The sequence below is a fragment of the Mytilus edulis genome, chromosome 13 (assembly GCF_963676685.1).
Source record: "Mytilus edulis chromosome 13, xbMytEdul2.2, whole genome shotgun sequence".
Taxonomy (NCBI): Eukaryota; Metazoa; Mollusca; class Bivalvia; order Mytilida; family Mytilidae; genus Mytilus; species Mytilus edulis.
This window is the reverse complement of record NC_092356.1, coordinates 30,874,385-30,892,738: the sequence shown is the minus strand read 5'-3', so window position 1 is coordinate 30,892,738 and position 18,354 is coordinate 30,874,385. Positions and strand designations below refer to the sequence as shown.

General features: G+C 30.0%; 1 protein-coding gene across 4 annotated transcripts in view; it reads right to left on the bottom strand.

The window, feature by feature from the left end:
- Window positions 1-18,354, bottom strand: part of LOC139500849 (zinc finger protein rotund-like) — a 143,713-nt gene that overhangs the window by 59,409 nt on the left and 65,950 nt on the right. For 3 of the 4 annotated variants that reach the window (XM_071289733.1, XM_071289732.1, XM_071289731.1), the window contains 2 exons: window positions 16,861-16,936; window positions 9,861-9,903 (listed from right to left, as the gene is read on the bottom strand). In XM_071289733.1, the coding sequence (XP_071145834.1) occupies window positions 9,861-9,903; window positions 16,861-16,911 (94 nt within the window). In that variant the 5' untranslated portion in view covers window positions 16,912-16,936. Of the gene's footprint in view, window positions 1-1,036; window positions 1,319-9,860; window positions 9,904-16,860; window positions 16,937-18,354 lie in introns of those variants that run through there. The other variant, XM_071289734.1, reaches the window with a different exon arrangement.

The following is an 18,354-nucleotide window of genomic DNA, read 5'->3' as shown; positions in this document are numbered from 1 at the left end:
ACTGATTCCAATATTTAAGGTTTTTTTTGTATCATTAGATCACTCTTTCTATATGAAGGCTTTTCAAGTGACACTAATATTTTCATTTTTTTTGTCCAATACCAATTTTAATGTTCTAATATTTTTTTCTATATTGAAGGCTTCTCAACTTCCACTAATATTTAAATTTTGGCCAAATCCAAACCATTTTAATTTATAGTCACTTGAAATGTAACTGGTCAGTGTAAAATTATATGTCCAGTATAAAAATAAGATGTGATATAATTGCCACATGTGACAATTACCCACCAGACATGCTCATATGTGTTATTTTTCCTGGAAAAAATTAGCAATAATGCATTTTTTTTAATTTTTCTAGGAAAATGTATTTGTTGAAATATACATAGCAGTATTTGACTAATAAAATACCATGATTGATTGATTGATTGATTGGTGTTGTAACACCATTTTAAGTGGCTATTTTGGGCTATTTTGTGGCAACCAGTTTTTATTGGTGGAGGAAGCCGTAGAGCTAGGAGAAAACCATCCACTTTATAATACTACGGACCATCTACTAAAAGAAGAGCTTCACTTTATTAAGTAGTATCTATAATTAATAAAACATTTCTTATAAGAAAGGATGTCTATATTTGTCCTTCAATTATCATTTGTAATAACGTATTAAATTTTCTAATCATAACAAAAGTACACATAACTAAAAGCACTTCAAATAATTACTTAACTAATAGGCCTGGTTTATTTTTCTAACATTATTAACTTTCTTAATTTGAAATTCAAAAAGCTACTTAAAAATTAAAAGATATCCTTCAATTTCCCCCGTTTTAATCTTAAACCTTTCGTTTGGCCTCAGTACATGTAACAATATGGACTAATCCCCTATATACATGTATGAAGATATAGATATATAAGATTTCCTTGTTAGACACATACTGTACATATGATCTATATAATAATTAAACCATCTATTTTTTGCCAAGCTATTTACGTTTTTATCACGAGATATTGATTTTGAGTAATAATGAAATTGACGACATACCTGAAATAGGACCACGTAATGACAAATTCATCTAAATCCCCTTCTTCATCTGTCAATCATTAAAAAGATGACTATTTCTTCTTAATTGGACCATAAATTGAACCTTAAGTATTTTAGTCCTTGTTTTTTTTTCTCTCCTGTTACCCTATATAAATTGGGTGTGTATTCTGACATGAAACCTACATGTGGTTTTTACACAACAGCTATTACATAATCAGCCCTAGTTGTGCAGCCGTTTATGTGCAGTTTTTACACCTAGGCCAAGCATAGTTAATTTTAAACATTCCTCTACAAAGGGGAATAACTCTATTTGAAAATATGACATTTCTTTCATCAATTTTTTTCTCTCATTAAAAAATATCCTTTTTCTTTCAGCAGCTAAACAAACTTTCTTTATTAATTATGAAAAGAGATGTAGATTTTATCATTAAATATCTTTTATTGTGCAGTCAAACAGTTCTATTCAATTTTTTGTGAAAATTTAAATGTCCATTATTTGCAGACAAAATAAATAATTGTTGAGTAATTTAAATGACATCAGAGTGCACCTAGTAATTATTGAATTTCATTTTTTCCCCTTAGAGTCAATTTTTTATTTAAAAATTGTTAAACTGTTAGTTCAATCTGTCAAATTATAAATTCCAAAAATTTCAAGAGGTTTGAACCCAGGAAATGAAACATGTGATCAAATATCATTGCACATTTTATTTCAATTACTGAGACATATTTCTTCACATTTTGTTCATCATTTTTACATCAAAATCTGAAATTTGCATTAAAAAACACTTAAAAAGTTAGCCTTAGTTATTGTCAATTCATAGATTTACTATTATTACAATAAATCTGATCTGGTTCACTATCAATTAAAGTAAACTAGTATAGAACTGCATTTGTTCAACTGTTTCCGTCTGAAGATATCATTTAGTATTTGGATAAATCATCATATAAAAAATATAATACACTTGAAATAAATAGCAAGGATTCAGAAATAAGCGAATTTGCTTTAACAAATATCGATCAATTTCATAAAAATTCTAAATAAAAAAGATAATACTTTGTATTAAAGGTGATAAACATTTCAATATAATTTATGATTAAAGTCAGTATTATTTTTATTGAAGGGCAAATGGCCTTCAATATAAAAAATCTTCAATCTTTATTTTACAGATCTTTGTTTTGAACTTGTTTCAAGTTTAAAACAAATCTTCAAAATTTATGCAAATACATGTATATGGAATAATAAATTAAAAATACATAAAAGGAATAAGAAATGCCATCTACTTTTCATTCCGAATCTACTTAGCTCAGTATATATTATAATTGCTTCTCATCCTAAATAGTCCTTGAAATATTTGCCACTTGACATTGAACATAAAACAACCAATTATTAATACATTTTTGCATAAATATAAAAAAAATATACTTTTAATGAAAAAAGTCAGGAAAATTATCTTCACGGCCTTATTTCTTTTTTCACAATGTCATTTTTGGAAAAACATATAAACCGCAAATACAAAAATCTTCTGTAAAATGCCCCTAAGAAAGACAAGGTATTATTCTCGCGGGTTTTTTTACCACAACTTTGTGTCATATCAACCTGTCACTCATCAATAATATTTTTACGACCAAAAACAACAAATTAGATTGCAAGAAAAACTCAAGGTTTACTGTGTCCTGGAAGATTTTATATAGAAAAGAAAAATATGAAACTCAACTTTCAACTTATAACTAAATTCCAGGAGCTAAATTTCAGATTCCAAACATCATTTAGAGGCAGATTTAAGTTAAGAAAAGGGGGGGGGGAGATTTAACATTCCCAGTGTATTTTTTTTTAAAGAAAATTAAATTTTTTGAAATATTAAAAGAAGGCATTTTTTTAATACTGCATGTCTAATACCAGAGCCAATGTGTGTCCTTTAGAGGGGAGGGGCTGTAATGGCAGATCCAACATTTTTTTTAAAGTGGGGATTCCAATCCAGGTTAAGGAGGGGCTGTTTCCAACCAAATGTCCCCTTTCAAAAGAGATGATCTGCCACTAAACCAAATCCATGCAATAGTTCACCTTTTTGAATTATGAAAATTGGACTTTTTCTTACTACAGCCTACAAATACAATATTCAGAGCTTTTGTGTGGTCCTTTTAAAAGAAGGTGGACCTTATTAATAAATAAAAAAAACATGTCTTTAAATTATTGAAATTGGCTATATTTTTAATAACAACCCAATATTAAGATAACCAATGTGTGTTCCTTTAAGTGAGGGATTAAACTGATTTAAAATTACCATTTTAAATTATTGAAAACGGCAATTTTATTTTATTATAGATCTCGAGTCCATTGTCAGATCATAAGTGTGTTCCTTTTTAGAGGAGGGATGAAAACAATAGAAAATTTACCTCTTTAAATTGTATAAATTGGCAAAAGTGGTATTCTGTTGTATTCAATTGATTTTGTGAGACTTTGGCATTCTAATAATTTTCTTTGTAATTTGCTGCGGATCAGCTGGAGAACTCATTAAGATATTGTTTTCTTACATGTAAGTGATGCATCTGACATTTAATGCACATGATGCAGAAATGCACAATTGTTGTAATATCTTTTATGTTTATGGTGTAAGATTTGAAGTTCTTAAGATGAAGTTTTCGTAAGAATCTATGAAAGAATTATATATTATGTTTATTGTAAAAGATTTGAAGTTGTTAAGATGACCTCTTCCATTTGCAGCCAATTTTGATGAAAGAATTATAGGTTGTTGTAGGATGGTTCTTCTAAAAAGAGGGAGTTTCTTGTCTACGATCACTTTAAGGTGCGAGTGCACTTAGAAAAGACTTAGTATGAATGTTCTTTGAGTTTGAAAGACCATTGATAATCTGTTAACGCTATGTTCTAAGGCAATGCCATTTATCGTAAGATTATGAAGGCATAGACTCTCTTTCTTCTTGTGATAATCTGTTAACGCTACGTTCTAAGGCAATGTCATTTATCGTAAGCTTATGACGGCATACCCTCTCTTTCTCCTTGACTGAGAAAAACTCAAATAACTCGAACAAAACACAACCCAGAAAGATATCATACAATAAGATGAAAGAAAAGAATGAGAAAACAGCAAATAAATTCCAATTCTTTCTATATTCAATCTCAAATAGAATTTTATAGTACAGAGTGTTCTACATTTTTAACGATATTTCACCAAGCTTTTTAACAAAAACCTTTTTTTTTTATGCCATTAAACCACTAAATCAATTTTTCCAAGTTTTTAGCACAGTTAAAAAAATAATTTTACAAAATATTACTGAATCTAATTGAAACAATATAATATGTCATATTTAGTTCATTTGTGATTTCAAATTTCCTACATCTTGCATAGACTATCATAAAATGAAAAGTGAACATGGGAAAAATTAGTACTCAGTACAGTTATTATTGGGGGGAAAAATCATTAGTTAAAGCACCTTTTGAAAATAAATTAGTAAGCACCTTATAAAAATAAATTAATAAGCACCTTATAAAAATAAATTAGTAAGCACCTTTGAAAATAAATTAGTAAGCACCTTTTGAAAATAAATTAGAAAGCACCTTTCGAAAATAAATAAGTAAGCACTTTTTGAAAATAAATTATTAGCACCTTTTGAAAACTTAATTGGTAAACACATTTTGAAAATAAATAAGTAAGCACTTTTTAAAAATAAATTAGTAGCACTTTTTGAAAACTAAATTATCAAGCACCTTTTGAAAATAAATTAGTAAGTAAGCACTTTTTGAAAATAAATTAATATAGCACCTTTTGAAAACTTAATTGGTAAACACATTTTGAAAATAAATAACTAAGCACCTTTTGAAAACTAAAATTAGCAACCTTTTGAAAACTAAAATAGTAAGCACCTTTTGAAAACTTAAATTAGTAAGCACCTTTTGAAAACTAAAACTAGTAGGCACCTTTGGAAAACTAAAACTAGTAGGCACTTTTGGAAAACTAAAACTAGTAGGCACCTTTGGAAAACTAAAACTAGTAGGCACCTTTGGAAAACTGAAACTAGTAGGCACCTTTGGAAAACTAAAATTAAAAGGCACCTTTGGAATACTAAATTTGAAACAACTTTGGAAAACTAAATTTGAAACAACTCTGGAAAACTAAAATCAGTGAACACTTTTGGAAAACTGAATTAGTAGTCACCTTTGGAAAAATAAATTATGAAATTTAGTTCAAAATTGTATTTGGTGTAAATGGGTTGTTGTCTAGTTTGACATTTTCTATCAAATAACTACAGCCCTCCCCTTTCTAATTATGAGTATATAAATAAGGAGATGTGTTAAGGTTGTAAAGGAAGACAAATAAATGGTTATAAGCAATTACAAGCCTTTTTTCTTCAGTATATAAAAATATCTTCATTTTAAGTAGCTTGGCCTAATCCTGCATAGTCTTATTGATAGTTTTTATGCACAGACAAATTTATCTCTTCTAACATTATATCCCTGTCTGATATAACCAAAGGTGTTCATGTGTGAGTTATATAATACCCTAATTTTAATGCAGATTTTTGCATCAGTGAATTTTCACCTGTACCAACAATCGACTGATGAAAGTTGTTTGATAACAGGTGTTTTTACAGGTAGAAAAACTTCCCAGGTGTTGGTAAAATAAAGTCTATGTCTGTCTGCAGATGATCAGTTTATATAGATAATGATTTATATGAAAGAGAGGTCAGCATGAATTATCTGCACTAGAAAAACCAATGTCTATATTTTCAAAGTATATTCATTGGCATCTTCTACATACAGTTAAAAATTTCAACCAAAAAATATAAAAATATTTTTTTTTTAAATAAAGGTTCAGTGACACCCATGATTTACAAGTTACATCAAAATAATCAATGATGGTTGAAATTACTTCCCTTGAACTTCAAATGTAACATTTATCATAGTCTTGATGCAGGTCTTTTATTTCATTACTCTAGGAACTTTTAAGACCATTTTTCTCTATTCCATATTTATTTGGATCCTTTTTCTTGATTCTTTATATCTCAGCACCCCAATATTCTCTATTTTGTATAACTCCACCCAGACCCTCATAAATCACTGTCACATAGCATTTTCTTCATTAAACATTTAATTAAACCATTAGGAAAGAAATAAATTTCATAAAATTAAAATTGAAAGCAAAATCATGAAGTTTTTTGTGTTAAATGGAGTGAACTCGTCTGAAGTATTTTCTTATTCTATTTCATTTAAAATTTAATTTCTTTTTCTTTCTTTCTTTTTTTTTTGGGGGGGGGGGGTTGTTGGAGAGGGGAAGAGTTAAAAGAATACGGTTTAGATATTCATGTTGAATAGAAATTTTCGTTGGTTTCTCGGATACAGGTGAACCAAAATTCAAATGTTCCACGAATTACAAATTTTCTATGAGCTTTGTATGCAGTGATTGGCAAAACCATGAATTCAAATATCCATGAAAATGGAATTGTTCCTCAATCCACAAAAATGTTATTCCAACGAAAATAAATGAATCCACAGTACTCCCTAAACATAAGTAGTGAGTCGAAAATATACATGTATAGAACTTCAAAGTATCAGGTATGGCTTTAAGTATTTTGGTTTTATTTTTTTCACGGGGTTGGGAAAGGTTTTTGTGAGTCTGTTAAAAAGATCATTATGGTTTTGTTGGTATGGAATATCTAATATGAGATTGCAGTTCTATAAATAAAAACCAGATACTCCGCAGGGCGCAGCTTTATACGACCGCTGAGTTCGAACCCTGAACAGTTGGGGCAAGTATGGACACAACATTCACTTAGCTTGATACAGCTCTGAATTTGGATTGTGATTAAATAGTTGAAAAAACATAGGTTTCTGACACAGAATGAATGTGGTTTAAGAACTTGAACTTAAAAACTTTAAAAAAAAATTAAATTGGACATTTACCTATTATGGTCCAATATCCAAAATCTAAATACATGGTTAGATTCAGCATATCAAAGAACCCCTAGAATTCAATTTTTGATAAAATCAAATAAAGTTCAATTTTGGATCCTTCAGACCTCAATGTGGACCAATTTGATAACCGGGCCCAAATATCAAATCTAAATACATGGTTAGATTCAGCATATATCAAAGAACCCCATATATTCAATTTTTGTTGAAATCAAACAAAGTCTAATTTTGGACCCCGATTTGGACCAATGTGAAAACTGGGCCTATAATCAAAAATCTAAATACATGTTTAGATTCAGTATATCAAAGAACCCAAAGGATTCAATTTTTGTTGATATCAAACAAAGTTTAATTTCGGACCCTTTGGGCCCCTAATTCCTAAACTGCTGGGACCAAAACTCCCAAAATCAATCCCAACCTTCCTTTTATGGTCATAAACCTTGTGTTTAAATTTCCTAGATTTCTATTTACTCATACAAAAGTTATGGTGCGAAAACCAAGAAAAATGCTTATTTGGGCCTCTTTTTAACCCCTAATTCCTAAACTGTTGGAACCTCAACTCCCAAAATCAATCCCAACCTTCCTTTTGTGTTCATAAACCTTGTGTTAAAATTTCATAGATTTCTATTTACTTGTACTAAAGTTATAATGTGCGAAAACCAAGAAAAATGCTTATTTGGGCCCTTTTTTGGCCCCTAATTCCTAAACAGTTGGGGCCAAAACTCAAAAAATCAATCCCAATCTTCCTCTTGTGGTCATAAACCTTGCGTTTAAATTTCATAGATTTCTATTTACTTAAACTAAAGTTATAGTGCAAAAACCAATGTGTCTTCGGACTACGGCGATGATGACGCCAACGTGATACCAATATACGACCCCAAATTATTTTGCGGTCGTATAAAAATAATTGTGTACATTTCTTATTGCAGTTGTTGATCAAATTGCACAAATGTGAGATAATTATTGATCTTCAGGAAATATTGGTGACAAGTTATTCCTTTAAAATGCATGGGTTTTTTTTGTGACAACAATACTGTAGAAAGTTTGCCTAAAAAAACAACAACATGGGGAATAAATAAAATGTATGATTCAAAGTAGTATGATGCAAATATTAATTGTTTTAATAAACACAGAACTTACATAATAGCAAACATCCATTCAATCAAAATTTGTTTACATATGTTATTATACTTTCTTGTAAAATCATGTTTAATTATCAAAGGGCATTAACTCTAAAAATATAATTTGATCACCACAAAACTTCATAAATTTTGAAGTAATTCTGTCAACTCATCAGCCAAATATTATTGTATTAGAATGTGATATTGCCCTTATAAACATTCCCATTATGTAGAAGTCCATTTCTCGCAATGGAAAACCCCAAAAATCAGTACAAATAATATAATAGGATGTGTAATTCCATTTTTACAGTGAATCTGTCAAATAGAAGGATATCCCATATTCATCATGATTTATCTTCAGTGTTAAAGAGTACGGCTTATCCTTATTGGTCACTCAATATGTGCAGCCAACATTTTTTTACCAGATACTTTGTGTGCTCTGCATTAAATGTAATACAATATACCCAAGGTAAAATAACATTTTCCTGAGTTCTAAAGGACCTAGCTTGCTTAGAAGTTTATCCTACACTGTGACAAGACACAAACTTTTAATATGCAGTTCTGATAAGAAAGGGCAATAAGTACAAATTGCATCAGGAAAAGTTGCAAGAGCACGGTAATAAAACTTTAGAGCATGATTTTTGTACTCAGACTCGAAAATCAACCAATCAAATTGCTGGATTTCATGTTTGGAGCATGATTTTTGTGCTCAGAGCACTGAGCAAAGTTTTATGCCTTCAAGGTCTCTATATTTTTGTGAATAAAAAAATGTCCTTTCTTTAATTCTAATAGCAAGGTTTTGTTCTAAAAATCAACTTTCTGAAGTCAGTATCTTCAAAAAAGGCTACTGTTATAAACTTTGTATTTTGCAAGCATAATGTGGCTTAGAAGCACACTGTTTTAAAAACTTAATTGCTGTCATAATTAAATAATACCTTATAGAATTCACAATAAAAATATGCATTGCACCAGTCTTAATAGTTGAAGCTGATTTATTTCTATCCACCCTTTCAGTTGATTTTTCAGATTTGAGTTATCTCTCTTTAAACTATGAATGCATCGACACAAGTTTAATCTCTAGAATTCTTTTTTTGCTCTTTTGGCACTATTGGGTTGCTGTTTGATTGATAAATTCCCTTCCTCTATAATTTCAATCAAAACACCTCAAATTTAAAGTTTCTCTATCCAGGACAAATGCCTCATTGGATTTTTTCAATTCTAATTTTTACTTCTTCATAACAAACCGGATAGTATTAGGCTTTGCTGCTGTAATATTTGAATTATAAAACAAAAGGCTATGGTGCTATAATATCTGAATTATCAAATAAAAAGTGAAAACTATCGACTACATTCAAATTAGAATATGGGTATTGTGTCAAAACACAAAGGCATTTTAATTTTCTGTATATGCATCAACATATGTTTCTTTGAAGAATAAGAATGTGTCCATGCATATAGTACACGGATGCCCCACTCACACTATCATTTTCTATGATCAGCAAACTGTGAAATTGGGGTCGAAACTCTAGTTTGGTATTAAAATAAGAAAGATCATATCATAGGGGACATGTGTACCAAGTTTCAATTTGATTGGACTTTACTTCATAAAAAACTACCTTGACCAAAAACCTTTTACCCTAAGGACCAGAAATTTTAACCAGAAGCGGGACAGACAGACAAACAGATGGACGAATGAACAGATTGATGCACAGATGGAAAACATAATGCCCATATATGAAGCATTATAAAAACACAAATAAGGACATAATTCACCTACCTGCTGAAGGATTAACAGGTCCTGGGTCTGGCGCTGGTGAACCCTGAAATAGAATACAATATTTTACTAAAAATCTAGTTAGAATTATCTCCCCTTCAACACTGAAAAATATTCATTCATGTTAAAAAAAATACAAAGACATGCTAATAAAGATCTTTTTAAAAGACTTTATGTGATCCTGTTACTTTTTATTAAAGTTTTGTATTTGGCAGAAATAAATTTACAAAATCAAAAAAGCTTACCCCATGGAAACTATAAAAATGATTGCTTGACCAAAAATCAGGATTCCTTAAAATATAACCAAAACTGTAACTATCCACAATATGCATTGTGCTACTGATCTAAATTATCTAAACCGACACCAATAGAAGTCGACAAAAGTTTGAAATACTACGAAAATAGTTCTTTAATCTAATTGGATGATTTTTTGGAACAAAAAAGTGCTTTTTTACAGGTATATTTGCTTTGCATGTCATGTCATGACATAATTTCTCATTGCCAGAGGTTGGAATCGGGACTCTTTTTAAGTTAATTAGGACAACAAACTTTATAGGGATGTTCCTTGTCTACTGTTTCTTTTCAGGGACACACAAGTTTACATGTTCTCAACCGTCTTCATTCTTGGTTTTCTTCCATCTTTTTGATGGTCTCATATATATGTAAAAGCAATGGACTTTAAACGGTATGAATTTCATTCTTACTATCACACTGACACAAGTTAATTAATAAATAAGATACTTTGAGAGACAATGAAAAAGAAACAAATGAAAAAACAGTGGATTTTTTTTTTGTTGGTACCAATTTTCATGAATTAAGAGAAAATTGCATTTTCATGGATATTTGACTTTGTGGTTTTTCCAAAAAATAAGCCTATCAAAATTTGTACTTTTTTGACATTTAAACTCATAGTTCACTTTTACCCTACAAAATCCATGAAATAGATATTCAACGAATTATGATTAATCCAAAGTATAGAAAGACGGAAACATTGAAGAAAATATGAAAAAGGATAAAAGAAGGAGTCCATAAAATCCAAGTAAATCTGGTCTTGAAAGAAGCATATATTCACATTCCAGTATAATCTAAAAAATTTCATTCAAATGCATTTTACATACTAAAATATTTGCAGACGACAATAAAAATGTCGCTCCCAACTATTAAAATTGAAATCTTTGTAATTTGTTCCTTTCTGATATTTCATCTTCTGTCATAAATTGGGATAATACCATAGAATTACGACAATTTATTGTTAAATATTATGCAATGGTTATAATGCTAGATTGTAATATAAAATTAGACGGCAATTTATACCCACTTAAACAAGGTAAAGTTTGAAAGAATTAAAATTATTCAAAAGTCACGTTTTACGCACGTTTGGCTGTTATGGAAAAGAAATTCCTATATACTGAAAGGTGAATCGAGGATTTCTGAAAGGGGTCGGGCGATATAAAAATTGTTGGACTTTTTTTGCTTATATTCAAATAAATCGTAAGAAACTGGAGATTTTTTTACATTTTTTTGGCAATCAAAATAAGAAGGGGGAGATGAATTGCCTTGAATGCAATGGAAGATGTGTATTCAACTCTTAAATTCTGTTATGACCTTGTTAACAGTATGATTGAAATGAAATGGGCTTCAAGCCCTTCCTACTGCCAAAATTTGATGCAATAATTTGTGAAGATCACTACACACAGAAAAGTACAAATATAAAATATTTACAATCTTAGACAAAGTTGATTGCCCTTTTGTGGCCTTCTTCTTCCTTTTTTATTTCTTATCACCTTGATGAAGTTTAAATTATTTAACTGAGAATTTACAGGGTCAATATCTTTTAAAAAATTCCAATGATCAGCAAATCTTCTGTTTTGAAAAAGGTAATGGATATATATTCTAAAATGCAATTTATTTGCCTAAAAAATATGAAAATATTTCCATATTAATAAGTAAATTTGTATTTTCACAATTTTAAGAAGAAATATTCTCTTTAGAAAAAGGTAATGGATATATTCAAAAAAGCAATTTATTTGCGTCAAAATTATGAAAATATTTCAATATTAATCGGTAAATTACATAATGTCTATAATACCCTAGGGTTAAGTTCATTGAACTTTTAAGTACGTTTATCATACCTACAATCAGAAATCAACCAATCAAAAGGCTCAATAACTGGATTTAGCTTTTCAAACATTTGTACAACGTATCCCAAATATTGAGTAAAGATTTAAGACCAAGACCACCATTATACTCATTATTTCTACTGAATGTCCAAGGGACAATTAAAACTCGAAGAAAATAATTCAACTTGATAATAAGGAATAATTGAATGTGATACATCTTATATCAGAATGTTTTATAAATCTATCATGTTTCTGTCTATCTGGGGTGGGGGAGGGATTGGATGGACTGTCAGTAGAATAAAGAGGCAATGGTAAAGATACAGTATTTTTTTTTTTGCTTTGACCTATACAATCTGCCTAAAAAAGAATAAAAATCCAATTTTTTTTATAGATTTTTGCAAACTTTTGAGTATTTATCCAGATAAAGAATAAGAATAACCTTATCATCCCTATGACTATTTCTCTAGTACCTGATTCTGGCCAAAATTCTATTAGGACTATATTTCTTAGAACAAAGTCATGGAGAGGTCCAAGTGGACCAGTTTAGCATCAAATTGTAATATTATGACTTCTTTAAATTCAAAAATTATTGAGTTTGTTTAAAATGTGAAAAATGAGACTTTGAGATCATGGCAATAAAAATAACTTGCATTCTGATATCTGAAATATTTATGTGTACACTGACAATTCTGAAATACAATGTAGTAATAATTAACCTCTCATGATATTGTCCATTCTTCAAAATTTATTGCAATAATTAATGCACAAAATAATTTCTGAATTTATAGTAGATATTGAAAATTGCATGTATTTGCAGTAAAGTTTTATACACACTAATTCATCTAGGAAACAGATGTCACTTTGAAATTTTTTTATAAACACATAACATTTGCGTTGTATCAAAATTACGTAACATTTTCATTGTATTGCAATTGTCTTCAATAGCAATGCAGAGCCATGATTAAATCTTAATGTATACTTATCATACTGTAAATTCAGAAATTATTGCGATGTTTTTATTATTGTAAAAATTTGACAGATTATAATCTCAATATTTTAAAACTTGCATTTTGAAATTTTTTATATGGATTAAACAGGATTTTTTCTCATTATCGCCAAAATTAAAATTGCATTTTAGTCTAAAATGACAAAATTGCAATAATAAATGCACACAATAATTTCTGAATTAGCAGTATCCTAGCTAGGCCAGTATGTAAAAAACTAATGGCAAATTTTTAAATTATACTATTAAGACGCTTAAATTCTACTAAGTTTCATTAATAAATGTTGCTAACTGGATAAATTGACAAAATCTATTCACTATCTAAGGCCCCATTCTTTTTCTTGGTAAATAAGAAAAAACTAGATGTGTCAAAGCAACACTAATGGCCCTGTTTCAAAAAGTTGAAAAATCTGCAATTTCAATAACATATGTTGACACAAAGATGATGGTAGTGTCTCTGTATCAAAAATCAGCTCAAAATCTGGAGGCATACAGAAAAAAAGTCTGTATAACTGATTTTCAACAATTTATCAAAGTCCATAGGCTGTAATTTCGGCATTAATTAGCCAAGCGGAATGAAACTGAAACTTGATCTGTAACTCATCTGGGTTAACTCACATACCAAAAATCAGCCAAATATCTGAAAGCCTTTAGAAAAAAAGTCTGTATAACTGTGATTTTCAACAATTTATCAAAGTCCAAAGCCCGTAATTTCTGCACAAATTAGCGGAGCTGAACAAAACTTAAACTTGATCTGTAACTCATCATGGTTAACTCACATACCAAAAATCAGCCCAATATCTGAAGGCGTTTAGAAAAAAAATGGTTTGTTGTGGAATGACGGAATGACTGAATTACAGAATTTCGGAATTACGAAATTACAGAATTTCGGACAAGGGTAAAACCATATGGCACCGACAACCACGTTGCAGGGCCATACATTGTCGGTGCCATAAAAATCTGAAAATTGATAAACTAGGTTATTCTATGTAGGTTTTAAAACCCCTCCTACCTCTTTTGAAAATTGACTCTTTCTCCCCATGCTAAATTACCCTTTCCACCTCCATGAGCAACAGAAGAAGTACAATTTAAGATTTGTCCAGAAATACTAGATCATTCAAACTAGAGCTAGCTAGGGCCAAACTAAAAAAGTTATAAAAATTAAAAATTATAATACTTTTTATACAAAATTTTCAAAACTTTACATGACTATATTCACAAAAGAACAAGCATAATTAAAATTTCTTGAAAAGCCTTAATACATTAATCCTGATTCACTCTGTATTATGAGATAAAGCCAACAGTATATTATGTGCCTGTCCGAAGACGGGAGCCTGTAATTCAGCGGTTGTTTTTGTTCCTATATATCATTTGTTGTTTCTTTATTGTTTTTGTACATGATAACTCAATGCATAAGTTTTCTCATTGAATTGTTTTAAATTTGTCATTTTGGGATCTTTACAACTTGCAGCTGTGTGGCCATGTTCAATATGGATTTTGCTAATTGTTGAAGGCCGGCATACAGTGACCTTCAGATGCTTACTCCTACATCATCTGGTCTCTGGTGGAGAGATGTCTCATTTGGCTATCATTGAACAACATTACCACATTTCCTTTTTTAAACAATATTTATTCCGATAAATCATCACAAAACGATATGTCAGAGCACCGAACATTTCCTTATTTTAATATGGTAGGGTTGTTCATATATATAAAGATTACGTCAATGAATCAGTATTACGATTATATATAATTTGAATTGATACGTTTTATTTAAAATATATCGTTTATTCCCATATCCATCTTGACATTTTATTTACCAATATCCTGTTTGGGGACAGGTTTTAATGAATTTAACTATATTTCACAACCCATATTATTATGCTTTTGTGGTCAAATAATGCATCATCTATTATAAATTCAAGGAAAACATGTAATCGTCTCATGAATATTCATGACACAGTTCAAGCACTTATTCTAAGGTGAAGGTAATATAAAAAATTATTTTAATTCTGACAAAAACTTCTATTAGATGATCTTTCCACTTAATTTGACATTTTTTATTGTTTCTATCATTAAACAAGTGCCTATCATTTAAGTCTAAAACAGATAATTCATGACACGGAGGGCCTTGCAGCAATTAATTGATCAGATGATTATCTTCCTTACTAGTATATGGACTGAATTTCGTAATAATGCTCTACTTATAATATTTAGGAAGTGCTCAAACAATCCATTAAAAAAACCTTGTAATTGAGTAGTTGATGTTTGTTGCTGTTTCATATGTTTATTGTTTTGTACATAAATCAGGCAGTTAGTTTTCTCATTTGAATAGTTTTACATTTGTCATTTGTCATTTCAAGGCCTCTTATAGCTTGCAAAATGATGTGGGCTTTGCTCATTGTTTAAGGCAGTACTTTCACTACATCATATGGTCTCCAGAGGAAAGTTGTCTCCCTTGAGGATCATAAAACATTTTTTTTATATTTAAATCAAAGTTGCCCTTTTTCACCCAAAAACCTAATCAAACTCCTTTTTCATAGATTTCTTAATACAATTCACTTAATCATATACTGTGAACGTACTTTTATTTGTGGGTCACAATTTTCGTGGTTTGTCAAAATTACGTTAGTTCATGGGGTATTAAATTCATGGATTTAAACTAAGAATATCTGAGTTTTGTAAGAAAATTGGTACCCCACAAACAATATATGAGCCACCTCACGTGGTCTTTAATAATGTGATTACTTAGCCGTTTTTTCAGTGTTTATTTGATAATTCCGCCATAGTTACTGAATCTTTCTGTGAATGTAATACAAACTTTACTCACAAAATCCAAAACCTCTAAAGCTTAGGTATTAAACTTGAAAACAAAACTAGTTAAATGTGTAATTTTCCAAACATGTATTTCCTATTTGAACAGCATTAAATTCCAGAAAACATGTGCTAGTATTGAAAATGAAGTAAAATTCTGTATACTTGATAAAAAAAAAAATCAAATTTATAACTTATCTAATGGCATTGTTACCTGAATGTCAAACACTTTTAAATAAGCTATTCCTAGGCTAAGCTAAAAGTGTGATCAGGTACAAATAATTCAAGGTTAAATTGAAGCTAGACAAACTACCCTCTGCTGTGAGTTTAATTAAGATATGTTATTTACAACAAACAATTTCCATAAGACGTGTTAAGACCAAAGTGAACTTAATTAATATAAAGACAAAGTAAGAGGACTAAAGGCTCACAAATACTACAAACATAAGGATATGTGGTATGACACAGACATTAACAACTATAAGTCACCGTACGGCCTTCAACAATGAGCAAAGCCCATACCACATAGTCAGCTATAAAAGGCCCCAATAAGACAATGTAAAACAATTCAAACGAGAAAACTAACAGCCTTATTTATGTAAAAAAGTTTAAATGAAATGGATGTAAGCAATTAAAGAAAAATGTAAGTCCTACAACAATGAGAAAACCCATACCAGATAGTCAACTTTTGAAAGGATCCTAACATGCAAATATAAAACAATTTATTTATAACAACACAATGGTCAAATAAATGAATAACTTGTTCTTATCTCAAGAAAAGTAAATGTTAAAAACCCAAATTTGAACTTGATCTGTATTTTGTGGTAATAAGCATTCAGGCATACTTAAGTTAGAGAACAAAAACTGATTTTGGGATGGACAGACTGACGTACAGACAGTCAAAGGTAACATTTTATGCCCCCTCTGCTGTGGCAGAGGCATACAAAACAAATATGACAGACAAGAACCAATGACAACAACTAAATTATAGACTCTTGACTTTGGACAGGCACATGAAAATGTTGCCAGGTTAAACACCTCCCACTGTGATGTAAAGAGGTCTCACCTGTATCCCTGCCCAGAGGCTGTAATCTTCCCTTTGATGGCGCTCAGCCATATTAATTCCTGCATAGCAATCAGCACTGAAAAAGAGAACGAAAATGTTATCCAATCAATAAATGAAAATAATATCATGGTGTAAGAAAGACAACTCTAGTTTAAAAAATAAAAGTCTAGTCAAACACTACTTAAAATATGCTTGTCAAAAACCTTTAAAATGCAAGTTGACCAAATTCTCAAGTATCTATTATGTTTTTGACATAAACAAGATGAAATGCATAGCAGAAATTTGTTTATATTTAAAGATTTTAACCTTGTGTTTAATGTCCAGTGTCAAATATTACATGAATATAAGGAGGAGAATATGAGGTAGCAATACACAGTTAGGAAAAAAACTTAAAATTGACACTCATAATTTTTAAACACCCTCTTTCTCCCCCTGTCTAACAAAGAAGGCTTTATATGTGTGTTATACATGTATATACTTGTAGAAAGAGAATCTTCCATAAATTTGATTTCTAATGGTCATAAGGGTGAAATATAATCCCTTTTGGGTGTAACCATGGCAACAATCTGCATTTCTTAGATACAAAATATAGCAAAAAAGGGGGGTGAACATGTCACAAAAGTCTCCAAAATTTGGTCTAAAGGAAAATTTCAATGAATTACAGTGATACCTTTCCTGAATCCATAGGTTTATATCTATCAAGTGGTCCAAAAAAAATCATATGTCTTCCTGCTCGTTTTTCCATAAAATTGAATTGAAAAGATCGAGCGCAAAATCTTTGTTGATAAACACTACAATAATTTATGGACCTATGAACGGTACGGATAGGAAAATACGGACTGTCAATCATTGAAATGGCCTATAAAACATGTTAAAATCAATCTAAATGTTCATATAAACCCACTAAGAAGGCTATATTATTCTTCAATTATCTAAAAATCAATTTTATTGTACAAAAACTTTCATATTTAAAAAATTCACAGGGGCCATAATGCGAAACTAAACTTCTAACTGTGTATTGCTACCTGATAACTAGGTATGAAAATGAATACTTCTTTGCACTAGACCCACACACTGACCTCATAACATAATATTATCAACAGCCTGCCTTCCAATCTATATTCATCAGATCACTGACCACTGAGGCAGTTTTTATTTTAACAATAAATGTCAAACTAAGAGGTCAAATGTTTTTACTTTTCGTAATGAAAATTATGCCACAAAGTAAGATTTCTATCAATTGAAATAAAACAAAAATATCTATGATGGGTTTTTTTCACAGATAACTTAAATGTATCCTATATATCCATGAATATAGATGTGCGTTATATATAATTGAGACAGCAACCCCATTACCGTTTAATGTTCATAATACATTTAATGGTCAACAACCAGGGGTTTCATTATCTTTCATGTTGATTGGTACTTTCCATGTTTCTAGGTGGTACTTTTCAATTTATTCCATGAATATCTTATATAAAAATTCCTACATTT